The following is a 26,362-nucleotide window of genomic DNA, read 5'->3' on the forward strand; positions in this document are numbered from 1 at the left end:
TATGTTTTTGAATGTTATTGTTTACAAAATGTACGATCTTACTCTTAGAAAACCCACATATGAATGATAATGCTATAAAATTTGTTGCTCCACCTCACGCCTTCAGGCCTGCTCTACTCCTGCGGTGCAGTGCGACGAGGAGTACCTGCAAGGAACATTTGATCTATTAATAGTTTTATTCCGATACCTTAAAGATGATAGTAACCTTTATCCTTCTGTTTGCGCTCCTTTGCGGCTCGGTTCGGGCCGTGGTGCTTTCCTTCAGGCGAGCTGCCAGTTCCCTTGCACTTTTTGTTGACGGTACGCACTGGATCGCAGTTCTGATCGCTGGCCCCGACTCCCTCTGCCTGCAACTTATCCTCGCGCGTCATTTGTCCAGCGATGCACGGTGTCCAAGTGCCCTTCTCATATCGACATCCTTGGAGATAAGTACAAATAAATTGTGTGAAATCGTAGTGTTGGTTTTAACCCACCTTTCTTGCACTTCTTCTGTATGGTTCGTGTTGGCAGGCAGTTCTGCTCCCCTTTCTTCAGAGACAGAATTCGAGTGCGCATGTTGGACTTGGCATCGCAGTTCGACCAGGCGCTCTTCGCATACCGGCAAGTGGACGCTGCAAATAGCGACAAAAAATGTTTAATTCAAGGTTCCAGTCGATTACTCGAAGAATTTCTCACCAGTTTCGGAAGCCTTTGCCTTGGGTCCTGGCCGTTTGCCCCCTGGATGGGACTGATGTCCATGCTGTTGTTGCTTTATTACCTGCCGCTGCTGCTTGTCACTATTTTTGTGGCCTTGCTTGTGCTTCGGCTGCGCCGGGTGCTGAGCGACTGCACTGGCATTCTCCGCGACCGCATGCTTCTTGTGGCCCGTCCTGGACTTGTGGCCGCCGGCTTGTTGCAAATTATCCTGCGATCTGTTCGATTTACGGTTGTTTCTCATGCGCTGGCCATCCACATTGGTTGCGGGAGAGACTGCCTCCTCCGGCAGTGCCCCACGGGCCGCCCGGACAAGCGTATCGCCGGAGCGAGTCTTCATCACCAGGCGCACGCCATCAGAGACCTCTTCGCCATTAATCAATGAGGGGATATCCGCCAGCACCAGCAGCACAAAATTCAGCACCGTTAGTGCGGACGCAGATGTAACTATGAGATTCATTGCTTGCTTTCAAAGTCTGAAACTAAAAGCAATAGGAATACGAAAACGAATAGGAGTAAGTAGTGGTGGAGGAGGTGCAGGAGGTGGCTCGTGTTCCGTCCACTCAAAGTTCAAGTCAAACAATTGAAAACTTTACTGCCAAGCTCCTACAGTCATGGCTACGAGTATATGTACTAGCATGTATGTACGGGTATGTGGGAGGAGGCATATTTATGTACATCTGAGACCACCAAATGATATTCCAAACATATGTATCTGACAATATCCCTTGTCAAAATCGTACAATTTGTGCGGTCAAAAAAAAAACAAATACATGTACATATGTATGTATGTATGTATGTATGTATTCTGCTGAAAACATAATCAAAAGTAAACATGCATAGCGATGGGAACGAATTGAAAGCTGAATAAATACAGCAACAAAAAAAAATACATCTCTCTCTGTGATTCTGACGCTGCACATCTGGCAGTCATGTGGGAAAGCTGAAGATGAAGAATAGTTCCACGATGAGCACATAAAGCAGATGATTTTGAACCATATAAAATGTATTATACATTTATTTGACTTCAATGGAATACTGAATACTGATTCTGACCAGAACTTGGGAGGCTGTGCCGTGCCGTGCCGGTTGGTCGGGGATTCTTATTTTGCCATTTCAGATACACATATGTATATACATACATGCATATGTACATACATACATCGTTAGATATGTATGTGCAGGACGAAGTTCTTCTCTCTTACCTTTCATTTAAAATTGCATTTGCAGTCGTATCCGAATTAGTGCCAAAAATGAGCAGCTTTTGGGGTTTTCTTTCGGACTTTCTTTCTGGATGAAAAACAAAAAAAAAAAAAACAGGAAGGTGAGCTTAAATAATGCTGCGCGCGCACAAATCACGAATGATGACAATCACACAAAGAAACTCACTCAAATGGTAGGAGACACTGTCCCGGGAAATGAGGAAACTGGGAAAACTGAGGAAAATGGACGCACAAGACAAGTTGTTACTTCACAAACGAAAATATCTAGCTAAAGCCAAAGAAATGTCTTGGGCAAATCGATTTTTACTGTTAGACTCTGCAACAGCGGAGGGATCGCGATTCGTCACGATCGGAGCTGAAAATTGAATTGAATTTTTTGAATTGGAATTGAGGATTGTGCTCATGAAGTGGTTCGCTTCACTCACGGCTGGAGCTGTCTCTTTTGCGCTCTCTCTCCCGCTCTGGCTCTTCCTCTGGCTCTTGCTCTTGCGCTCAATGAAATGGGAGCGAAATGAGATGGTTTCTTATGCCGTCAACATTTTTATACATATGTACATATGTACCTAAGCATGCATACAGACATTTGTATGCATGTAGATATGTATGTTCGTGTCCAGTGTTTACTTTTTAATAAATCTCGAATGCATTCTTATCAGTAACAAAAATACATTACATACGATTATTTACATATGTACATATGCATATATTTATGTGTGTATATTCATGCTAGCCTTTGCTGTCGTTCGTGTGTGCATGTGTGCGCATGTATGTATGCAATATGCAAGAAGATTGTGCATACATACATATAAAGTGAATGTAAACAATGACCACACATTGTGTAACAGATTGGAGTTCTTTCTTCGACCAGCCGCACAGAAACATACATGCATACAAATTTATATATATGTTTATATGTTTGGGCAGATATGAGCGTGTGTATGTATATCGAAGTACACAGTTTTGAGCAAGTTTGAGCGGACATTCTCTCAAAACAAGTTTCGAGTGACTTTACAGCCGAGCACTGGGGCAGATTCGAAGGGAATGGAATCGAAAAAATGTCCATACATACCGACACATGCACATATGTATGTACAAATGTGTCTGCCTTAATCTTGCCTGCTCCTCTTCCTACTTCTTCGTAACTTTTAATCCCCTACAACTCGGGATGGCGGAGTAAATACATAGAAGACCGGCGGCGATCGTTTTGCATGCGGATCCTTGAGTATTTGTTGTTGTGCTCCTGCGGAGTACGGGTCCACCACGTGGCGCCCAGGACCAAACCAAGGGCACATGTACATACATACATACATATGTATGTACAAGGGCATGTTTGTTAATTAATTTACGCTCCCCACACACAGGCGTGTAATGTATGTATGTACATATGTTGGAATAATTTTGGCCTAATTTTGTCATCAATTTGACGACTAGTAGGTAGTCTTAATTAACAGCATTTAGCTCTTTGGGGACATAATACATACATACATACATGATTATTCACGTTGTTCCACCACTGCACCGGCACAGATTCCCGTTTCTGGCATCTGACGGAAGGAGATGTGCGCATGGTCGTGTCGTGGCTCGGGGTAACAATAAACTCCTCGTCGACAGGCAGCATTTAAAGCACTCGCTGCATAACAAACTACCCGAAAGATGTCTGCAATGCTCGGCACCGTACCACCGTACCACCAGCCACCAGCCACCAGCCAGCATTCCATATTTTCTAGGTTTCAGCCCCTAAAATACAGCTACATATATACGGGTGCGGGTGTACTCTGTGTGTAAACAGCTATAGCTGTTCGATTCGGATTGGGATCATCATGTTCTTTAATGAGTCTATGCTGCATCCTTGTTTTACGATTATCCTCCAGGCCGCCAGGGAAAAGAATTCGTTCAGATTTTATTGAAATTTCTTTATTTCGTAATATTTGTATTTATTAAAGTTCAGTTACTTTTGTTTTTGTTTTCTTATATTGTATGCGTCTGCATGTATACGTACGTAAACGAATTCCACTTAATTTTGGGGTTTTACTTGGTTGTTCTTCGTCATGAATTAATAAAAGGTTTAGTTTCAGTTTAATACAGTTTAATGCCCCTAATGTGAGCTGTTTTTCTTCTTCTTCATATTTTTGTTTGTTGTAGTAATGTGTATACGGTATGGGTGTACGGGTGTATGGGTATTGGGTATGGGTATGGGTATGGGTATGCTTACTGGCAAATACATTGAGTCGTCGATAACGTTCAAAATGTATGTACGAGTGTGTATATGTTATCTGTTTGATAAAAAGATAAACCATCTCCGTAAAATGGTACAACTATACTGTTGAATTATTCGCATATGTATTTTAATTGCATACCATATTCAATTTGGATACGCACATACATCCATATAGTATGTAGGCATATAACTTTAGATTTTACCCAATGAAAATTAGATTTAAACTACTTTAAAATACCAACACCTACAGTGCAGCAAAACGACACATACAAATACTCATACTCAAATACTCATTTGATGTCCTTCTTCTGCATTTGACTGGATTCTCCTGGATTTTCCCGGATATTCTGTTTCGTACATACAATATACTCGTAGTTAGTAAGTTCTTTGATTATTTTTTTTACAATATTTACACTAAGTGTTTGTTATTCTTGTATGTATGTATGTAATTAATATCAGCGAATGGATGACGAAGTTTATATACGGTCTCCAATTTGTTTCGTTTTCATTTTCATTTTCTTTGTTATTTTTTATTTGTTTGTTTTGACTGGGTGTTTTGTGGTTTTGTTGTTTTGTTGTTGAGATCAGATACAGAAGCTGATATATTTTGTCAACATTTTACATCAATTATATGATTAATTGTTTGCCTTTGTTTGTATTTACGGTTAGTATTATTATGTGAAATTCAATCGAAGAACAACTCTGGTAATTTTGTTGAAAGGTGTCCGATTTAAACTGTTAGACAATTTAAGGGGCTTGCATCTACATACGAGTATTTCTTCGTCTGGTTCCTTCCGATTTATTCCGATTTCTTCCGATTTGGCAATTGCCCTTTCCGTTTTAATAATTTTAGAAAATTGTATATGTATGTATGTAAGTTGTATGTATATGTATTTCGCTTTTCGAATAAACTAAATGAGTAGGTATGTATGTATGTTTGTTTGTATGTATTGTATGTATTGTATGTATGGGTATTGAATGAATATTCCTATATTCTGCGTTGCATAAATACGAGTAACATATGTATGCTAAGTCCCGCAAAATGTTTGCTATGTTTAATGTTGTTTAAAATTGAAATTGCTGCCAGTTTAAGTTAGTTGAAGTGTATTTGTTCGCTGGAAACCAAACTACAACATTTAATCAAATATGTGCATTCAATTAAAATGCTTACGGGTATACATGGCATAGCAGACAGTTAATCCTGACCTGACCGTTTACTTGTTATACATATATTTAAAAAATAATTTCAACTTAAAGCATCTCTGACATCCAACATCCGATACAAACCAACATTCGGCATTGGGCATTGGGCATTGGGCTTTAAAATTATCATGTATGAAATCACTTAAACGCGTCCTTTGCGAGCGGCTGCATGTGAAATTAGAAAAAGAACAGAGATCGTATACTCATTTGCAAAATAGACTCAAGACTCAAAGCAGTGCGATGGCCAATAATGATGCCGAAAACTGACCTTTGTCCTTGTTTTTACGCTGCTCCTTGGCACTCTTGTCCTTGGACTTGCCGGGCTTGCAGTTCTTCTTGATAACACGCGTTGCTTCGCAAGAGGGATCACTGCTCGCCTTCAACTTATCGGCTCGAGTCATTTGTCCAGTGGCGCATTCAGACCAAGATCCTTTCTCATAGCGACATGCTGTCGTAATGATAAACGAACCGAGGCATTCGGGCATTTGAGCGACATGGAAACCTGTGTCCTCAATGGGAGAAACTTACCTTTTTTACACTTCTTTTGAATGGTGCGAGTCTGATCGCATGCCGGATCTCCCTTTTTCAATGTCAAGGTTCTGGAGCGCGTGTTGGTTTTTGTATCACATTCAGTCCAGGGATTCTTACCATAGCGGCATGAAAGGCCTTAAATAGAAGTAAGTTACCGATTTGTTGTCATCCCGTGTCAAGTTCGTAGACAAGAAAGCCAGAGCCAAAGACTTACCATCACTCTTTGTGCCACGCTCGTTCCTTATTAGCACTTCGTGGTCGTCTTCCTCCCACACTTCTCCTTGCACGGAAGGAGAAGTCGTATGCTCGGCCACGGGAAGGGCCAGTGGCGTTTCCTGGCCCTCTGTGGTTCCCAAAACTGTGCTACAGAACACTGCCGACCATGTTGCAAATGTTGCCAGCAAGAGCGCGTTATAATTATATTTCATGGTGTGACTGTTAAGTCCACTGCTTCCTCCTGCGGAAGGGAAAAAAAAACTCACATATGTAGATGGTAGATACATAAATTTGCGCTTGTATTGGCTATTGGCACAAGCAAAGGCCAAAGTGATCCTTTTTTATTTGTAAAAGTTGAAACATTGTGTTTGGCCAGAGTAAAAGAAAACTTTATTCCCAGTGTCAAAGTGTAAAATCGTAAAACTGCAAAAAAAAGATGAAAAAAAACGACGCAGTTTCCCTACTCCCGACTCCCGCGACTCCCGACGCCCTGCCCGTTTTGCTACAGATACACAGCAGAGTCGCACGGAAACAGGGCAAATTTAGTTTAAAAAAAAATATATGTACATATATATATATGTATGTAAATGCGAGTATGTACGTTATTGATTGCGCATTAGTGTATTTCAAAAGCGTTATTTGATCAACAATTATGCGGAATATACTGGGCAGAAAGGCAGCTTCGTGTGCACTGGCTTCGGATTGCACTGGCCCCGGGCACGCAAACAACGGTAAAATTGATAACTAACCGTTAGTTATACACACAAAACTGTGTGACACGTACACACACACGTCCACAAATAGAATCCAGACTCAAAGACAGCGAAGGACAGCGTGGCGATGGCGATAGATTGTATCAACTGTTCTGGTTGTGCGACTCTTCGAAACTGAATGGCAGAATATAAGGACAGCAGCATAAAAGGCCACACCACAGCCGCGGCATGTACATACTCGTATATCCTGCAGGATTTCATGCTCTCAAGGAAGGCCCTTTCTCTCGTTTTTCGGCTCGCTTTCATCTCGGCCGTGTGTACTGAGAGAGTGCGCAGCAGTGTCGGGGATTTTTATCAATGAGCTGCGCATGTTCCACATATAAAAATATTCTACATTCTATTTTTATCCTAAATGCTGTGGCGTTTCAGCGCTGCTTGCTCTGCTTGCTGCCTGCTGCTTCCTCTGCCTGGTCTGCTTGCTGCTCTGCTGCTGTGTGCGTGGAGTGGCGTGGCGTGTGCTTGCACAAGCGAAAATTCGTACATCCCAGGCTGAACGATAGATATGGATGGATTTACATATATACATACATACATATGTATGTACATATCGCCACGGCAAATATAGAATTATGACAGACCCAACAGCAGTTATCAACCCCTTTAGAAACTCTCAAGTTGATGGAAATCATACGCATTTGCTTCCTTACATATGAAATGTATGAAAGTAAAGCACGATGATGCCAAAAACTATCCCATTTATCCGATGTGTATGTACTTACATATGTAAGCTTACATTACATGGCGGCTAATCACGATGGTCGCATTCTTTCCAGGTGTATAATCACTCGGCAAGTCGAACATGGGCCGTAGGTCCGATTCAGTGAAGCGTGCTCACAATGTCATAATGCAAGCTCCACCCTGTCATGCATCCTGCGGCCACCCACCGAATGCGTTTCCAGACCACTGAAGAACCAGTCTTTCCGTATTTACCCAGAAAAGCCAAATCAATCAGTTTTCAATAAGTTTTTATTAAATTTGTAGTCTTCGAGGACATACTAATCCAACTTAGAGTAATCCTTACTACTACATACATGCAATATATTAAAGTAAAAAAGAAATATAAGGCACAACACAATGTTGCGAAAACGAAGGGCACCATATATACATATAGGTATGTACATTGTACATATGTACATATGGCTGTGTGTATGTGTGTACTGTATGCTTTTTTAATTGCACTGCGACGCGTCGTTAGCAGCAAACCTGAGGTCAGTATGTAGGCGTTATGGGCTCCAACTGCTATCATAAAACTTAATAATGCAAATGTAATTAAGTCACCTGACCTCTCTGGCCTCTCATAGGCAGACTCCCGCTCAGTCCTGGCAGTCCTGACAGTCGCCGCACCTTTAACAAGGAAATTGATGACGTTGCCGTCGCGTCGTTACTTTATGACAGGAGGCCTTTATGCCTTACGATTTGATTAGCCATTAGATGGCTGGAATAGTTGTGCGCTGACTTGGTTTGCAAACAAAATGCTCCCAATCAATATAAATCAATCAACTTCATGGTACATACCATTTACCATTATTTTAAAACCACCATAAAGGCCACATTCTATTTTCTATGGCTTTCTGTTGCCTTGACCTGCATTCCATTCGAAACATATCAGCATTTCGGCTTCTTTTACGTGAAAATTGGAATACCTTAAAGAGGATCGTCCTGATCGTCTGTACTGGAACTTGCAGGAATAAATATCATTTGGAGTTCAAGCTGTCTATTGTTTAAAGGAACCATTATTATTATTAGTTTACCTCCGAATTCCGGCCTTATTTGTTAAGCTAACAATTAGGATTATGAGTCATTACAAATATGTATAAATAAAACAGCTTGCATGTATGCACATGTGCGCACCACTTGGACGGCAGACAACGAACGGAGCCAGTGTTCCAGTCAGTTAAACAGCCATTCAAAGTATACAAATTTCACGAGTGGCATAGACAAAAGCTCCCGGAAGAGAACAGCGGTAAAGGGAACAGTTATCATTGATTCTTTGGTCAGTAACAATGTGCTGTGCTTGTTTCCATGGCAACGCCCCGTGTTTGAGTTTGAATTTGGAGAGCATAAAGCAAATCAGCATGCATCAGCGGTTGATGTACATGTACATACAGTGGTTATCAGTTGCTGGATAGCCGTTTCCAAGTGTCGTCAGAGAACAATTTTGGCTCGGTGCAATCGGAGATCAAGTGTACAATTATTCAGCAAATGCCAATCACTTTTGCCAGTGCTTAAGCAGCTCCGACTGAAAACTGAAAACTGAAAACAGATCTCTACTTAATTATGGTGGGATTGTTTTAGACAGACAAGATGCACGTAATGTTTACTTTGACCGGCAAAGCCGCGACGAAAATTGTATTGTTTTGCTTCCTGATCTCGATCGTGTCTATACTATTTGCGCTGTGCGTCTCTCTGCCATTAAAACAGAGCAGCTCGGCATGTATGGCCATCGAAACCTGTGATCCATTTAAGCCCATCTGTGCAACGTCCATAAACGAACATCAGTTTTTCTACAGCCAGTGCGAAATGGTACGGGATATCTGTCTAACCGGTAAGGGTAAGTATCAAGTTTCCGAATTGGACAACTAAAAATGACCGCTAACCTATTTCTGTGTTCTCAAGATTGGAAATCCGACTACTTAAGCCACTGCAATGTCAGCAAGCTTTAGCAGGACATTTACATAGGATATGCATTCCAAAGATTATACAAATTTAATTTACCCAGTTGTTAGGGGCTCAATGAATGTTGTTCGTGAATCTTATATATATATATGTATTTATAATAAATCGGATTTCAAGTCTTAAATATAAGCAATCCAAGTGGCAACAAAGAAAGTAGTTTCATTTCCTACTTAACTAAGTCGGCTAACTTTGAACGCCTATACTCTTTCCTGGCCTCATCAAGGAGCACATTGTGCAGCAGATTGCGGTTCTGTGATTGATCCATAAATAGGGAAGGGTAGGGATTGCCACGGAGTTCAAGCACCGACTGTCTGTAGTACATTCCCGGATAATCACGCGGAGCTTTGTACATTCGAGTGTACGATACATTGTAGTTTTCGTAGCGGGGAACGAGTACTTTAAACAGCTTATGTACCAGCTGTTTCTCCAGGAGCCAATAATCAGCTAGTTCCATAGTGGCCCTATGCCGGTCCCCATGTCGTATGGCATTGGAAATGAGCTGTTTTCGAATGGGAATGGGATGTATTCAACTGAATTGGAACTGAAAAAGTATTCGACATTTATACGCACCAGTTCAGCGTAGCCACGAGCTTCATCGGCCCGATTGTAGTACAGTTCAATACGCTCATGCTTCATCAAGGCAGTAACAGTTTTACGTAGCTTCAGCAAGCGCCCCTCAGCTCCATCTGGATTCTTCAAATTACGCTGATTGGGCCGCACAGCAATCCGCAGCTGTGACATCAGTTTAGTTACATCTGCCTGATTCATTTTTATCAAGTTTAAACTTTAAATTCTAAGGAAACCAAAAGACGAGCCCGTCACGTAAGACCGGCGAACAGCTGACAGGCCCCAATCGATGTTTCCACACCAGTTACACGATTAATCGACAGGAAATATCGGAAGTAAGATATACACGGATCTGTAAAATTATTTATTACTGTCATATATTTTATCTAAAATAGTTTTTACCGTTAAGCTATGTGCTGCAATATGCCCTGCCGCACAAGAGACTCCACCTGGGCCCGCGGCAAATAGTGCTGACTGTTCTTCTTCAAATGGATTAGCTCTCCATCATCCAATTCAAATTTTCCATAGTCCTCCATGCAGCGCACCTCAATGTACAGAGATTTGGGAGGCCGTAGATTATTTGTCAGATCGATGCCCTGCCCTTGGCTGCAGCCAGCGATGCACATGTAGGCCGCCAAAGACTTGGAGTAGTTGTTGAAAAACTGAACCTCGGGCTCGCACAGGGCCTGCTTGATATCACCAGGAATAATTGGTCCGAATTCCCAGCGTAACGCTTTGATGCGTTTACTGCGCTCGTACAAGTAAGCCAGTAAACAACGTTTGTTCCGCTGCAACGCCGCATGCCTATAATTTAGCAGCGGCCACAAACTCCGATCGCCAGAGCTGTTGTAGCTGGAAGCCTGAGCGACGTTCTCCTCGAAAATAGCCTTTATCTCCTCAAGTACTTGGCGCACTCCGTCGTCATCAAAAGCGGGAATGGTTTGGGAGGACCTTTCCAGGTCCTTCAGCAATTCGAAGGCTTTATCGCCAAACAATTTGTTTTCGCGGCTCATTACTTTCTTTTATTTAGAGATGTGTGTTACCGCGCGGCACCGATAAACACGGATTCCAACACTTATCGTGTCTGTTTTGTCGATAGTCTGGTCCACAGTCGAACTCGTTGTGCTGGTGCAATCATGCCGAAATGCAATTTAGAGCCATGTCTCAACCTACATCGAATACTAATTCGTTATCAGCATCGAACTTTCGATCGTTTGACATAAAAATCTCATACAATTCGTCGCTAGAGATATGATCACGCCATCTGCATCGATAGTTCCCAGACATCGATGAAGAACCCAGTGCTGGAAAATGAAAATACAAATATATCGGTGGTTCATCATCCCCAGCACGACCCACAGTTGCTGTGAAAATTCGGACGATTTTGTGTGTGGCTCCTCCTTGCTCAAATAACTTAATTAAGTTAGAAGCTGTCAGTAACGTGACAAATATAATCCGCTTATTACAGCCTTGTGTAAGGGCCTTTTGGTAAAAACCTCACCCGCATTTCTACGTAAAATGGCAACAGCAGCCAATACCGTGACAGCTGCCGGAGCACCGAAAGATGGTGCGCCTCCAGCCCCAGCGAAGACGTTGTCCGGAATTGTGAAACAAGTAAGTTCATTTGAATAAAAAGGAGTTGGGGCGGATTCAGGCTGTGCGTGGACTCAGCCTTAGGGAACTTGCTCGCAATTTGGAAAGGAAATAAATGTATTATCTGTCATCAGCGTGGCAAATGCGGCGGCTTGTTAAAATGACCGAGTGCAGCTCTGACAAGTGCGAAAGAGACGTGCGTATTGACGCTATGAGTGTGTGAGTGACACGTTGCACACGCTTGTCCAAAGAAGAAATGAAAGTTATCGAAGGTGCCAACCTGGCAGATTTTCTTCAGCGCGGTGCTAGTTTCGTATACGTATTTATGTATGTATATATGCATGTGTGTGTATTCGTTCATTCGTGTGCCTGAGAGGTTGTTGTTATTGTGGACATTGGCAACGTCATCAACACAATTTGCCGGTGTTTCTGATCGCTTTTAATGGTGCGGTTTACTATGAAAGCATTTTTGTGGACTCGAACGTTGCCATGTACATAAAATATGGGTATTTTTCTGTTTTATAAAAAGCACTTCTCGGTGTATGGCAATTTGTTCGTTCCTAACCTCTTCGGCGAATACATTGGCCCTCGGCAGGCATTTCGCCCCAACATGCAGGCGTACATACATATGCATGTACATGCATGTATGTATACAAAATAAATAAATATAATTCCGTTAAGGATTCATTCTCCCAACTTTCTCTTTTCGACAATACTGGCCCAATTGACCATTTCCGTCACTCCCATGATATTTTCAGACACATAAATAAACTCGATGCACCTTTGTCCTGGTCTATGGTGATAACAATTATCTGTCGATCCGTTTATAGAAAGTAGAAGAAACAGACCAGAGGTGTGTCGTTGGCATCCGTACGTTTTAACAGCAAAACCTGTTGAGCATTTTTAGAGAAAAGTCCGCCCTTTTTGTCATCGAAACGTATGCCGATAGGAGTTATAAAAAGATTTATTGGACAAAATTCCTAGGTGAATATTAGCTGCCCCTGGCGGTATTTCTTAGTTTCTTAGTCCAATTCGCACGTGCTCTACAAGCCTAAATGTGCACAATAGATGCACTTCTCAGCAGACTCGACCGTTTTACTGATCCCCAAGTAGAGAGCTACAAAGTTTTCCAACTTTTCTATTGAAATCGGGGGCATTGTTATCTTAAAAGAATTGTTAATAATATTTTAAAAAAATACAAAATATCGATAGCATTTTGAATAGATTGTGATTTAAGAAGAGGTGGAACAATGGGCGAAACAATAGACGATAGCATCCGATAGTGTCGAAAAATAACAATGCCACCACTACAGACATGTGCATGCCACTTTAACCTCACTTCGGGCCTCGTTCGCTATTTTTTAGGTGCTCTCTGGCGACACATTGGTAATTCGCGCCACCAAGGGTGCCCCACCTCCGGAGAAACAAATTACCTTCTCACATGTCCTAGCACCGAAACTAGCTCGTCGGCCCGGTGCTGGCGGTGACGAGACTAAAGACGAACCTTGGGCCTGGGAGTCAAGGGAATTCCTGCGTAAGAAGTTGATCGGCGTTGAAGTGACGTTCACTTTCGACAAGCCCGCCAATTCCAACCGGGAGTACGGTTTCGTGTGGATTGGAAAGGATAAGGAAACTGGCGAAAATGTGGTTGAGTCGATTGTGCGCGAGGGTTTGGTGTCCGTCCGCCGCGAAGGACGCCCCACGCCTGAGCAACAAACTCTAATTGAGCTGGAAGACCAAGCTCGTGCCGCTGGTCGCGGTAAGTGGTCGCATAATGTGAACGCCGTAGACAAGGTTCGTAACATCAAGTGGGCTCACGAGAATCCTGCCCACATTGTTGATATCTATGGAGGAAAGCCTGTCAAGGCTATCATCGAACACGTGAGAGACGGCTCAACTGTGCGCGCGTTTCTGCTGCCCGATTTCCATTATATAACTCTCATGATATCCGGAATTCGTTGCCCGGGCGTAAAGCTGGATGCTGATGGCAAGCCCGACCTTAGCGTCAAGGTGCCGTTCGCAGATGAGGCCCGCTACTACGTCGAGACACGCCTCTTGCAACGTGATGTCGAGATCCGACTGGAATCGGTTAACAACTCGAACTTCATCGGATCGATTCTGTATCCGAAGGGCAACATTGCAGAGTCGCTGTTGCGCGAAGGCTTAGCCAAGTGCGTGGACTGGTCCATGGCGGTAATGAAGACAGGTGAGTGTACAGTCCAACCGACAGTATTCATTGACAAGTTCACAGGCAGCTCGTTTGCTCAGCGCAGCACCCAATTGGTACATAACCTTGCGATGTGCTGCTTTACTGAGCAGGCGGCTGCTAGATAAATGACGGACTCCAAGAATGTTGTGGCAGATTCATATTGCCGCTGTGTTCATTTCACCCCGCCGACATCCGCATTCTGAGATAGAAATGTTTATGAATATATATTTCAACATTTCAATTAAATACGTTTGTTTCTTCCGTTTGCAGGTGCGGATAAGCTGCGCGCTGCGGAGCGTATTGCCAAGGAGAAACGCCTTCGCCAGTGGCAAGACTATCAAGCGAAAACACCCGCTTTTAACTCGAAGGAAAAAGATTTTGGAGGCACTGTAATCGAGGTCTTCAATGGCGATGCTATCAATGTGCGTCTCTTTAATGGCCACGTTAAAAAGGTGTTCTTCTCGTCAATAAGGCCGCCACGTGACCAGCGTGCTGTGGTTGGCACGGATGGTGAGGAAATTGTGAAGGCTCCACCGCGTGGAAAGAACTACCGGCCGCTTTATGAGATTCCGCACATGTTTGACGCGCGCGAATTCCTGCGTAAGAAACTGATCAACAAGAAAGTGACGTGTAATCTGGATTACATCTCGCCGCCTCGCGAAAATTTCCCTGAGAAGTACTGTTACACAGTCTTGATCGGTGGTCAGAATGTGGCTGAAGCCATGGTGGCAAAGGGCTTGGCTACATGCGTCCGCTACCGCCAAGATGACGATCAGAGATCTTCCGCCTACGATCAACTGATTGCTGCTGAGCAGCAAGCTATCAAGGGACTGAAGGGCCTGCACGCAAAGAAGGATAACGCTACTCTGCGTGTGAACGATCTGACTGTTGACCATTCCCGAATCAAGGTGCAGTACTTGCCCTCGTGGCAGCGTGCCCTTCGATCCGAAGCCATCGTCGAGTTTGTTGCGAGCGGCTCCCGTCTGCGTATTTTTGTGCCAAAGGACAGCTGTCTGGTGACATTCCTGCTAGCAGGAATATCTTGTCCGCGCTCTTCTCGCCCCGCCTTGAATGGCGTACCTGCCCAAGAAGGAGAACCGTTCGGTGACGAAGCTCTTACCTTTACCCGCGAGCGTGTTTTGCAACGCGAAGTTTCCGTGCATATTGACACCACTGACAAGGCAGGCTCTGCAGTCATTGGCTGGCTGTGGACCGACAGCGGGGCCAACCTCTCAGTTGCTCTTGTGGAAGAAGGTCTTGCCGAAGTGCACTTCAGTGCGGGAAAGTCCGAGTACTATCGCCTGTTGAAGAGTGCCGAGGATCGTGCCAAGGCGGCCAAGAAGAACATCTGGGTCAACTATGTGGAGCAAGTGGAGCCAGAGGAGAAGGTTGTTGTTGAGGAGGAAAAGGATGAGAAGGTCGTGGTAGAGCGCAAAGTCAACTACGAAAATGTAATTGTTACTGAAATTACCGAGACTCTAACATTCTTCGCACAGTCGGTGGAGAACGGCCCCAAGCTCGAAACACTAATGAGCAAGCTGCATGCTGACTTCCAAGGCAATCCCCCCATCGCCGGATCGTACACGCCCAAGCGTGGCGATCTGGTGGCCGCTCAGTTCACCTTCGACAATCAATGGTATCGCGCCAAGGTGGAACGAATTCAGGGAAGCAACGCTACCGTTTTGTACATCGATTACGGCAACAAGGAGGTAAGCGTACGACCATATGAAAACAATATTTGCACGCTCCTTAGATCCGTTTCCGCCTCGAAGTGAAACGCATGAGTCATAAGCTTGCTAAATCAAAACTGCTTCTGCGTGTGACGTGTTGACCTTGCACGAGGGTGTGCACCAAACTCTACAGTAACGCCAAATGGGTGCTCTGTGCCGAGCCGTGAGGAGTTCTCTACAACGGTGCAAAGGATGATCCATATTTTTTGGTTCAACCGCTGTCCACAGTAGCTGCAATAACTCGCGTGCGAAGCAAGTGCCCAGAGTTACTGGGGGCACCCGAATCGTGCTTCGTCATATGTCTCCAGTAGCGACACTCACTATACAAAATGTTTTCGTTTGCGGCATGCTAATGTATGTTTTTCCTTCAGACCCTGCCCACCAATCGTTTGGCTGCCTTGCCGCCAGCCTTCAGCAGCGAGAAGCCATATGCTACGGAGTACGCTTTGGCTTTGGTTGCTCTGCCTGCTGACAACGAGGATAAGGAGGAAGCCCTACGCGCTTTTTCTGAAGACGTTTTGAACCATAAAGTGCAGCTTAATGTGGAGTTGAAGGTGGCCGGAGCACCAAACTTGGCCACACTGCACGATCCGACAACTAAAGTTGACTTTGGAAAACAGCTCGTTGCCGAAGGCCTCGTACTGGCGGAGAAACGTCGTGAGCGAAAGCTCAAGGATCTTGTGGATCAGTATAGGGCCGCGCAAGAAGCCGCTTTAGCCGCCCATTTGGCCATCTGGAAGTACGGAGACATAACACAGGACGATACTCCCGAGTTCCGCTAGGAGTTGGCTTAAAACGTGGAGTAGGCCTGTGGCGTGGAGCGCGTTGCTAGCCGAAATGTTTGTCTGCCACATACCCGCCCTTTATATACATAACAACAAGCAACAACTTAAAGAATATGAAATTACTAATTCTATCTATACACACCAATATATATGAAACATATACTAAATTGGAAAACATACATACATTTGAGCAATGGCATGGAAGAACACAATACACATTTTGTATGCTTTAAGCAGCTGGTAAATCGATATCGATTTTCGTTTTCAATTTTTTTTTTTTCAAACAAGATCCTTTAAATAAATATACGACACAAACTAGAAGCAATTGAACCTTTTTGTATCCTCCATTAAATAGAGACACATAACACAGAAAGTAATAACATTTTTGCATGAGTAGAATATGCTGCGTATATGTAAACCGAAAAGATACACTTTTTAAATTTGATTATTTTATTTTATTGTAAAGTGTTTTTGCATTACTGAGTAAATACATCTAAAGAATTTTTTATAAAACAAATTCAGACATTTTACTCCTTACGCTCCAGCGAATGTACCTTTTGCATAATACTCTCAATATTGAAGTCCTTCGGGATCTCGAGAGCTCTCTGTCTGTCGAGCAAAGCCTGTTTGGTAGCCAGTTGATTGCTGCGCTGCAGCTGAACGTCTCCGTCAGGAATCAATTGTTTTTCGGCCGCGGATTTAAATCTAGAGCGCGAGGAAAATAAATTAATTGATATTCATTATATGTATGCATTAAACGGGGTCCTGATTACCGTTCCAATACAGCTACATCTTTGGATGTTTCGTCGATTGAAGTCTTGATGCGCTGCAGATCTGTTTGCTGCTGCGCGATTATCAGGTTGTTTTCTATACGGTCTTTCTGTAGTCCATAATATAATTCATTTAAATAGTTTAATTCCAACTCGTGAACGCCCAAGTCTGCATACAATTGTGCACTCTTGCTCAAAAGCGACAAATCTTCATTGGAAAAATCGCGCAGTTCAACACCAGCCATCTTCAACAGACTTTCATAATGTTGACCCAGGTCTTTCAGTGCCTTTATCTCTTCTTGCAGCTTTAAATTCTCTACACATACGAATGAAAATTAACTTAGTTTCATTGAAGATTTCCATTCAACTCACCCATTATAAATAAAGATTCCCAGACTATCGTTGACTGATCAACTCTTTTGCCCGCTTGTTTTCAAACTATCGAATCCAATCTTGTGTTAAATGCTACGACAAACACTGTAAACTAAAGCTTTGGTCGCCGTAACTCTGTTTTAATTAAGGAAAATAAAGATATCAAATGAAACTGGTCGCAGATTGTTTTTGGCGCGTGCACTTTTGGTAAACTCTGCAATAATTGTATCGTGCGTCGATGGTTTTCATTCGATGCATCGATTAACAATATGTCACTTCGCACTGTCACTAATCATACAGAGAATAGATGTACCAGTGTTCACACAACAAAAATGTCGCAAACGAATTGCCTGCGGACGGTCCCACGGTCTTAGGCTCTGGCCGTCACACACAATATGTGATATATGATTGTATGTATTTTTTTAATTTTTAGCACTTGAACAGTTATTCTGATATTGTGGGGCAAGTAATAGAAATGTTGAAGTAATGGGTATGGAGCCGAGAAGCGGAAATAAAATCGAAATTATACACGCATTAACACAACACAAATCATTTCACAAGAGCCGAAGACCCTGGGATCGTCCGCAGCGAAATCGTTTGCGACATTTTCGTTGCATGAACTGGCACATCTACATATATACTGTATGGTCAGCGGCAGGGCTGTGACTTGAACATTTATCGGAGATTTCGCTAGACTAGCCTAGCAGAGCATAAAATCGATTTTGTACTGCTACTTTTTCTTTGTTTACTTTTCCTGTGCAAATTATAATTAAGAATTTAAAAAACTATCACTTAAGGTCGACCCTGCGTGTTTTAGTTGCAGAAGCTCCGGGTTCTGTTAATTTTCCGAAGCAAAATGTAAAGCATAATGAATGGCAAATCGATCGATTTTTGACAACGAAGTGGGAAAGTAGCGGTGTCTCATTTTGGGTGTGTGTGTACTGCGCCCTGCTAAAAAGTTGAACGCTTTTGAAAAGTGAACCAAATAAAAGTTTGCAACGAACTCGAATTCTTTGGACATGGAGTCTACTTCCTCATTGCCTGGGTACATTCGCGAGAAGCTCGCTGAATTAGATCTAGAGCTCTCAGAAGGTATGTAATTGTATCCATATGTATATACATATGTACGTGCCTATGTATTTAGTTTTCATGTTTTGATTACCCCCATGAAAGTAAATACATATATTTGTGTGCAATATTGTGCAGTCCATCATTTTTTCATCCCAAACACAGACAGTGCTTTTTAAGCCGTCTTATGTATTAATAAATATGTAATGCAATCAAAAAATGTTTCAAATTAATAAATTCATGTGATTCCGATACATGCGCCTAGCAGAATGTGGTGTAAACATGATTTTAAATGTTTAATCAGCATCTGTGCATTCTCTCATACAAGCATATGTATCTTTGTGTGTATACATTCATTCATACACACTCATATGCGATTGTGCATATCTAACAACAGCCGAGATAACTGTTAAAGTTGTAATATAATTAGCTTCCAGCCGTTATAAATGCATTTGTGATATGTCCCTATACTTTTTCAGGCGACATCACGCAAAAGGGCTACGAAAAGAAGCGAGCCAAGTTATTGCAACCGTTTCTAAAAAAGCATGAAGGTATGTACGAAATTGGGAGGATTTGAAATATTGTCTTGTGCCATTTAGTTACACATTTTCTGCATACTTTTATGGACAGCCATTAGCGTCGACAAGGCAAAAAGTACGCCGCCACCGCCATATTACAACGTTAAAGATGCCAACAACAGCAACAGTCACGGAAACATCAATAATGATGGTGTCATAGTCTCCAGCGAAGGCTATAGCTATGTGACCGAAGTACCTTCTCTATCCTCTTCACAGCAAAGACATTCCAAAAAGTTAGACTTTCACCAGTCTTCCTCGATAACAGCATCATCAGCCGCTCAGAGCGGACCGGCTGGGACACCTGGGTACGAGAATATGCGCCCGCAAGGCGGTGCAGTCGGCGATCCAGGCTATCAGAATACACGCGAACCGAGCGGTTTTCAAAATCAGTCCCATTCCTCGTCAAATAATAGTCAACACCGCCAGCGACGCACACAGCGCAAAGTAACGCACAATGAGAAACGTTATCATTCGGGTAGGTCTATCGCAATAATTGAAACCATTGTATTTCTACTACAAGCGTGAATTCAAACCGCAGAGGTGCGTCAGGAGGCCGTTCAGCAGGCCTTAGCAGCACTTAAAGGTCGACCGAAACCTAGTCTTCCGATGCCATCAAAGCGCACATCTGTGCTCAACCGTAGTCCTGGCTGTAACGATGAGCTGGACTCATCTACAGATGACGAATCGATACCAGAGGAGACCATTTCCCCCGACAAGGAGTACAACTATCCGCGCGATCACATAAGCAATAGCATGATACCACCAGAACCGATAATAAAACCACCAATTCGTGAGTCATCCATGAGCTCGCAGCAGCATCTGCGACTTGATGTAAAACAGTCACAAACGCCAAATCAGAAGTATTCATCATCGAACAGTGCGGCAGAGAGACGGCCACCCCAAAATCTGCCCCCACTTGTGAGTATTGACTTGTAGACTTGTAGGCTATATAAAACCTATAACTATTATAATAATAATAATATAATCGTTATTGCACGGCAAAACGAGTCAACTGAAAAATATTAAATTTAAAATTAAAAATTCCTTTTTTTGCACAGCCAACATCTGATACATCGAGTATGGAGTCACCGCCTATTGCTTACAAGCGAGACAGTGACTTTTCGGACAAAGCATTTAAGCAGAAGCAGTGTGAGTAATTGTATAAATTGTGGATATATTTGTGGACGTAATGCTCACAAAAAGGGATTTGGTTTCATCACAAGTGCATCACATACATACATATGTACGTATGTATGTACGTATTAGACCAACCCATTCATGCACAATAGATAGAGACCAATTTTCTTATAGTCAATTAAAGTGAACTGCACGTCGACCCAACCCCTTGTATAGCCCAGCTCCGTACAAACAAGCATTAATTTTGCGCTCTTTTATTAGTCAACGCTCCAGACATCACACAGTTTAATAATGCCCATCGCATTGCTGACCGCGTTACCCGATATGTGAACGTATCCCAAAGCGAACTTAGCGAGACAGATGCGAATGGTAAATGGAAGGTTTCCGCTAAAATACAGCAACTGTTGAACACGCTCAAGAGGCCCAAGCGTCGGCCACTGCCCGAATTCTATGAGGACAACGACATTGAGCTTGAGATTGCAGCGAACACTAAGGATCCGAATGCACCAAAACCGGAAGGCAGCACAATGACTCCCGTACAGGGCGAGCAGCTCTCGATACCGGCAGGACTGCCGCGCACGCTGGAGTGCGCCCTCCAGCGCTATGGCACAAATTCATTCAAAAGTCCCATGGCCACGGTGCTTGATCCTAATGGAAAAATAACAACCACCCTGACGTACGGAAAGCTGCTGTCACGTGCACAAAAGATAGCCTACGCACTGTCCACGAAGATATTTAGCAAAGGCCCCGAGCAAGTGACTTTGAAGCCGGGCGACCGTGTTGCTTTGGTTTATCCGAATAACGATCCATTGAGGTAAGTTACGATACCAAAGACCTGTCTGTTCAAGGACCATATGCTAATATGCTAACGAATACTTTCAGTTTTATAACAGCCTGGTATGGTTGCATGTTTCGTGGCTTGGTCCCTCTGCCAATAGAGCTGCCACTCTCGAGCTCCGACACACCTCCCCAGCAGGTTGGATTCCTGCTCAGTTCTTGCGGCATAACTGTGGCGCTCACGTCGGAGGCTTGCCTGAAAGGTCTGCCCAAATCGACTACCACGGGCGAAATTGCGAAGCTAAAAGGATGGCCCCGCTTGCAGTGGTTCGTGACTGAACACTTGCCCAAGCCCCCTAAGGAATTCAACGTTGGCAACTTACGCATCGATGATTCAGCAGCGTCCTATATTGAGTACACCACTGATAAGGAGGGCAGTGTTATGGGTAAGTGGTGCATACACGTTTTTTCCAACTGAAGTGTTCCCCATTATCACATATTCACATTTGTTGCAGGCGTGACTGTGACGCGGGCTTCTATGATCAATCATTGCCGGGCATTAACTATGGCCTGCCACTACACCGAGGGGGAGACCATTGTCTGTGTGCTAGATTTTAAAAGGGAAGTTGGCTTATGGCACGCAGTCTTGACCTCAGTACTGAACGGCATGCATGTTATTTTCATACCCTATGCCTTGATGAAGCTGCGCCCCTCAAGCTGGATGCAATTGATCACGAAACATAGGGCCTCCTGCTGCTTGGTCAAGAGCCGTGACTTGCATTGGGGCCTATTGGCCACTAAAGACCACAAGGACATATCGCTGTCTTCATTGCGCATGCTACTAGTGGCCGACGGAGCCAATCCCTGGTCGCTTTCGTCGTGTGATCAGTTCTTGAACGTATTTCAAGCCAAAGGCTTACGCTCAGACGCCATATGCCCATGTGCAAGTAGTTCAGAAGTCTTTACCGTCTCGCTGCGTCGTCCGGGTCGTGGGTCATGTGGGTTTAGTCAGTCAGCCACAGGACGCGGTGTGCTCTCCATGGCAGCTCTGTCGCACGGCGTAGTAAGAGTGGACAGTGAAGATTCACTCACATCCCTAACACTGCAGGACTGCGGCCAAGTCATGCCGGCTGCGCAAATGGTGGTCGTGCGATCAGAGGGGGCCCCGGTCTTGTGCAAGACGGACCAAGTCGGAGAGATATGCGTTACAAGTGGTTCAACCAGCGCCAGCTACTTTGGGCTCGATGGAATGACAAATTCGACTTTTAAAGTTCAGCCCATATTGGAGGACTTTGATCAAACGAAAGAGGGTTCTGGGACGGGTACTGGAACTGGCACTGGCACCGGCACTGGCACTGGATCTGTTGGCATCATTACGAAACCCATTGGCGATGAATACTACGTCAGGTCGGGGCTCTTGGGTTTCCTCGGCCCTGGAGGCTTGGTGTTCGTATGCGGTTCCCGGGATGGGCTCATGACGGTTACAGGACGAAAACACAACGCGGATGACATCATAGCCACAGTATTAGCAGTGGAACCCATGCGTTTCATTTACCGGGGACGCATAGCAGTATTTAGCATTAAAGTACTTCGCGACGAGCGCGTCTGTGTTATTGCTGAACAGCGGCCCGACTGCTCGGAGGAAGAAAGCTTCCAGTGGATGTCGCGTGTCCTTCAGGCCGTCGACTCCATTCACCAGGTCGGGATATATTGCCTAGCACTGGTGCCGCCGAACCATTTGCCGAAGACTCCCCTCGGGGGCATACATTTGTGCGAGGCAAGGCGTCGATTTTTAGAAGGATCCCTTCACCCCGCCAACGTGCTGATGTGTCCACACACGTGCGTTACCAACTTGCCAAAGCCCAGGGAGTTGCATCAAGGTGAGTTGCCTGCTGAACTGAACTGAAAAGTGGTTTTAATTGTCTCAAATAATTGGCTTTGCTGGACTTTCTGTGCTTTCGTTATCTGATTAAAATACAAATATTGCTTTCCTCTATTTTTAACCACCAACAACACTACAACAATGCTGCGATTGCTTCTATGACCAATACAACAATACACTCAAAACACACTGCAACAAAACACAAAATAATAACAACACTGTATAAAATGAACAACAAAACACCGAAATGACAACATAACTAATGTTAATGTATTTGCTTTAATTAATAATTTACATAATCGATCCTTGTACAAAATCAACAAACAAACTACTAACCATTCCCCAAACAAACAAAAAGGTGTGCAAACTACTGCAAAACTAAGCTCATCATCTGGCTGTGGTATTACAGACACGGGTGTAGGACCAGCCTCTGTGATGGTTGGCAACTTAGTGCAGGGTAATCGTTTGGCTGAAGCACACGGACGGGACGTCGGACTGTCCTCCGAAGATTGTGAGCGCAAGGTTAGTAGTCGCCACCACCACAGCAAATAGCTTTTATTTTCAACGAAACATTGGTCTATACGCAGCCTCAACTAATAACAGGAGTACTCCGTTGGCGCGCCAATACATCGCCGGATCATATTATATTTACTCTGCTAAATTCGAAGGGTAAGTGCTCATTCGGAATGCACGCTGTGGTGTGTATAAGCGAATAATACTCTGCTCCCACACTGTACACTGTAGGTGCCATTGCCAAAACGCTGACATGCTCCGAGCTGCACAAACGGGCCGAGAAGATAGCGGCCTTGCTGCAAGAACGTGGAAGAATCGAGCCCGGTGATCACGTTGGTAAACATTCACAGAAGAACATACTAATATGAAGTGATCCATATCATTTGTGGTTCTTCTCGTACTTTCAGCACTCATATTTCCCCCCGGACTCGATCTACTATGCGCATTCTATGGTTGTCTCTATCTGGGAGCAATACCTATAACCATAAGACCACCCCATCCTCAAAACCTAAACACTACTCTGCCCACGGTGCGCATGATCGTTGATGTGTCAAAAAGCGGCATTGTGCTCTCTATACAACCGATTATTAAGCTACTCAAGTCCCGAGAAGCTGCCACATCCATCGACCCAAAGACATGGCCGCCTATATTGGATATTGACGACAACCCAAAACGCAAATATGCCGGCATAGCCACAGTCTCCTTTGACTCTAGCGCTTATTTGGACTTCAGTGTATCAACCTGTGGACGTCTCAGCGGTGTCAATATAACGCATCGGTATGTAAACAATTAGAATCTCCGTTTGATGAGTACATAAATAATTTGTATATTCTTTTATTCAACAGATCTCTCTCTAGTCTGTGTGCCAGTTTAAAATTGGCCTGTGAACTTTATCCGTCTCGTCATGTTGCGTTATGTTTGGATCCCTATTGTGGTCTTGGATTTGTAATGTGGACTCTTATTGGGGTGTACAGTGGTCACCACTCTATACTTATAGCCCCCTACGAGGTTGAAGCTAATCCCAGTTTGTGGCTGTCCACCCTCTCGCAGCACCGTGTTCGCGACACGTTCTGCTCATATGGTGTGATAGAGCTTTGCACTAAAGCACTAAGCAATTCTATACCCTCTTTGAAGCAAAGAAATATAGACCTACGATGCGTGCGGACATGCGTTGTGGTAGCCGAGGAGCGCCCGAGAGTGCAGCTGACACAACAATTTTGCAAGCTGTTCCAGGCCCTTGGTCTGAACACCCGATGCGTCTCCACTTCCTTCGGGTGTCGTGTGAATCCCGCCATTTGTGTGCAGGGGGCCAGTTCTGCAGAAAGTGCCCAGGTCTATGTGGATATGAGAGCGTTGCGCAACAACCGCGTGGCATTGGTTGAACGTGGTGCCCCGAATTCGTTGTGTGTCATTGAATCGGGCAAACTTCTACCAGGCGTAAAAGTTATAATAGCCAATCCCGATACCAAAGGACACTGTGGCGACTCACACTTGGGAGAAATTTGGGTAAGACTGTGGCTGATCTTTCGCTTGCGCTGGCGCTGGAGCTAACATGTCTCTTTTGCAGGTACAAGCGCCCCATAATGCAAATGGATACTTTACCATATACGGCGACGAAACCGACTACAATGATCACTTCAACGCCAAACTGGTGACTGGGGCTACAGCTGAGATATACGCACGTACTGGGTATTTGGGTTTTTTGCGGCGCACAGAGTGTTCACAGGCAGCTTCGTTACTAGACGAGACCACACCAAGTGTGGCTAGTCGTGACAGTGATACCGAATCCCTGAATTCCATAAGTCAACTGCAACTAAACTTCTCCAACGCCTCGTTGGGGGGCAACTCCGAGCATAGCATAGTAAGTGGTGCCGGCAACTCCAATGACCAGGAGCTGCACGATGCAGTGTATGTGGTCGGCGCTGTTGATGAAGTGATCTCTTTACGGGGCATGAACTATCATCCAATTGATATTGAAAACTCAGTGATGCGGTGCCACAAAAAGATCGCTGAATGGTAAGAACAACCACATTTGCCAACTAAATTTGCATTTATTTCATGCGAAATCTATTCCGCAGTGCCGTCTTCACCTGGACCAATTTGCTGGTCGTCGTTGTGGAGCTCGATGGCAATGAATCGGAGGCGTTGGACCTGGTTCCCCTGGTCACAAATACAGTATTGGAAGATCACCAACTAATAGTTGGCGTCGTGGTGGTTGTTGATCCAGGTTTGTACAAAAATAACAAAAACAAAAACAGAATACTCAGTCAGTATGGCTTCCCTCCGCCAGAGGGCGTGCACTGCACGAGTAAGAGCGAGATGGAGAGACAGAGTATAAGAGTAAAATTAACGAGTAATTTTTGTGGGTGTGTTTTTGCAGGAGTGGTGCCTATTAACAGCCGTGGTGAAAAGCAACGGATGCATTTACGGGATGGCTTTCTTGCCGATCAGCTGGATCCCATCTACGTCGCATATAACATGTAAATACGCATTTAGTTAATGATGCAAATCACAATGCCACTGCGTAGCACAGAAACGTAAGCAAACCAATTTATTCTAACCTTATCCTTATCCTTATTTAACATCAACAACCATCGTAAATCAGTAACTAAATATGAAAAGGCTCATTTTGGACATGCTTTGGATAGCCCAAACAAATTACACATTTCCTTTAAGATTATTAGCATACTTAAAGCATAGTTGGTAAAACTTTCTTACAATTAACTGGACTATTAAACTATATGATCATACACGTATGCAAATAACAGAAACAACAACCAGAACAAGAACAAAAACAAAAACAAAAATTTCATATTTATGTGTAAGACGAAATAAACAACAATTTATA

At 43.9% G+C, this 26,362-nt stretch overlaps 8 protein-coding genes across 10 annotated transcripts; 3 read left to right on the forward strand and 5 right to left on the reverse strand.

Moving 5' to 3' along the window:
- miple2 (midkine and pleiotrophin 2) lies at positions 1–2,271 on the reverse strand. 2 transcript variants are annotated; one of them, XM_033383644.1, is made up of 6 exons: positions 2,083–2,271; positions 1,899–1,979; positions 676–1,175; positions 474–611; positions 206–418; positions 1–145 (listed from the first exon to the last, which is right to left on the reverse strand). In XM_033383644.1, exons 3-6 carry the CDS (start codon positions 1,151–1,153, stop codon positions 114–116), a joined length of 861 nt encoding a protein of 286 aa, XP_033239535.1. In that variant the 5' UTR covers positions 1,154–1,175; positions 1,899–1,979; positions 2,083–2,271; the 3' UTR covers positions 1–113. The 2 variants fall into 2 exon arrangements, with proteins under 2 accessions (XP_033239535.1, XP_001352491.3); XM_001352455.4 differs by having other exon boundaries at positions 1,899–1,983.
- Positions 2,272–4,244: 1,973 nt separating this feature from the next.
- miple1 (midkine and pleiotrophin 1) lies at positions 4,245–6,990 on the reverse strand. The gene is made up of 5 exons (XM_015188141.2): positions 6,834–6,990; positions 6,083–6,325; positions 5,866–6,003; positions 5,606–5,785; positions 4,245–5,502 (listed from the first exon to the last, which is right to left on the reverse strand). The coding sequence occupies exons 2-5, from the start codon at positions 6,294–6,296 to the stop codon at positions 5,480–5,482; spliced, it is 555 nt and encodes a 184-aa protein (XP_015043627.1). The 5' UTR covers positions 6,297–6,325; positions 6,834–6,990; the 3' UTR covers positions 4,245–5,479.
- A 1,572-nt stretch (positions 6,991–8,562) lies between these two features.
- LOC26533223 (follistatin-related protein 1) lies at positions 8,563–9,583 on the forward strand. Its single transcript, XM_015188142.2, has 2 exons — positions 8,563–9,408; positions 9,474–9,583. The coding sequence occupies exons 1-2, from the start codon at positions 9,162–9,164 to the stop codon at positions 9,518–9,520; spliced, it is 294 nt and encodes a 97-aa protein (XP_015043628.1). The 5' UTR covers positions 8,563–9,161; the 3' UTR covers positions 9,521–9,583.
- A 12-nt stretch (positions 9,584–9,595) lies between these two features.
- Positions 9,596–10,440, reverse strand: mRpL17 (mitochondrial ribosomal protein L17). The gene is made up of 2 exons (XM_002135305.3): positions 10,104–10,440; positions 9,596–10,032 (listed from the first exon to the last, which is right to left on the reverse strand). Exons 1-2 carry the CDS (start codon positions 10,299–10,301, stop codon positions 9,700–9,702), a joined length of 531 nt encoding a protein of 176 aa, XP_002135341.2. The 5' UTR covers positions 10,302–10,440; the 3' UTR covers positions 9,596–9,699.
- LOC6899974 (DNA replication complex GINS protein PSF1-like) lies at positions 10,430–11,275 on the reverse strand. The gene is made up of 2 exons (XM_002135306.3): positions 10,503–11,275; positions 10,430–10,452 (listed from the first exon to the last, which is right to left on the reverse strand). Exon 1 carries the CDS (start codon positions 11,111–11,113, stop codon positions 10,505–10,507), a length of 609 nt encoding a protein of 202 aa, XP_002135342.1. The 5' UTR covers positions 11,114–11,275; the 3' UTR covers positions 10,430–10,452; positions 10,503–10,504.
- Positions 11,276–11,448: 173 nt separating this feature from the next.
- Positions 11,449–16,735, forward strand: Tudor-SN (Staphylococcal nuclease domain-containing protein 1). The gene is made up of 4 exons (XM_001352457.4): positions 11,449–11,714; positions 13,059–13,899; positions 14,173–15,611; positions 16,004–16,735. Exons 1-4 carry the CDS (start codon positions 11,619–11,621, stop codon positions 16,412–16,414), a joined length of 2,787 nt encoding a protein of 928 aa, XP_001352493.2. The 5' UTR covers positions 11,449–11,618; the 3' UTR covers positions 16,415–16,735.
- Positions 16,736–16,849: 114 nt separating this feature from the next.
- wac (wee Augmin) lies at positions 16,850–17,814 on the reverse strand. The gene is made up of 3 exons (XM_033383649.1): positions 17,560–17,814; positions 17,191–17,503; positions 16,850–17,122 (listed from the first exon to the last, which is right to left on the reverse strand). Exons 1-3 carry the CDS (start codon positions 17,561–17,563, stop codon positions 16,945–16,947), a joined length of 495 nt encoding a protein of 164 aa, XP_033239540.1. The 5' UTR covers positions 17,564–17,814; the 3' UTR covers positions 16,850–16,944.
- A 387-nt stretch (positions 17,815–18,201) lies between these two features.
- Positions 18,202–26,297, forward strand: DIP2 (disco-interacting protein 2). Of its 2 annotated transcripts, none has more exons than XM_001352459.4 (16): positions 18,202–18,651; positions 19,107–19,178; positions 19,258–19,680; positions 19,744–20,123; positions 20,264–20,354; positions 20,604–21,156; positions 21,225–21,565; positions 21,635–22,999; positions 23,360–23,523; positions 23,589–23,670; positions 23,746–23,850; positions 23,922–24,291; positions 24,360–25,020; positions 25,082–25,530; positions 25,593–25,741; positions 25,895–26,297. In XM_001352459.4, exons 1-16 carry the CDS (start codon positions 18,579–18,581, stop codon positions 25,996–25,998), a joined length of 5,382 nt encoding a protein of 1,793 aa, XP_001352495.1. In that variant the 5' UTR covers positions 18,202–18,578; the 3' UTR covers positions 25,999–26,297. The 2 variants fall into 2 exon arrangements, with proteins under 2 accessions (XP_001352495.1, XP_015043629.1); XM_015188143.2 differs by having other exon boundaries at positions 23,411–23,523.
- Positions 26,298–26,362: the final 65 nt, after the last annotated feature.

Source organism: Drosophila pseudoobscura, chromosome X, assembly GCF_009870125.1.
Source record: "Drosophila pseudoobscura strain MV-25-SWS-2005 chromosome X, UCI_Dpse_MV25, whole genome shotgun sequence".
In the NCBI taxonomy this organism is placed as follows: Eukaryota; Metazoa; Arthropoda; class Insecta; order Diptera; family Drosophilidae; genus Drosophila; species Drosophila pseudoobscura.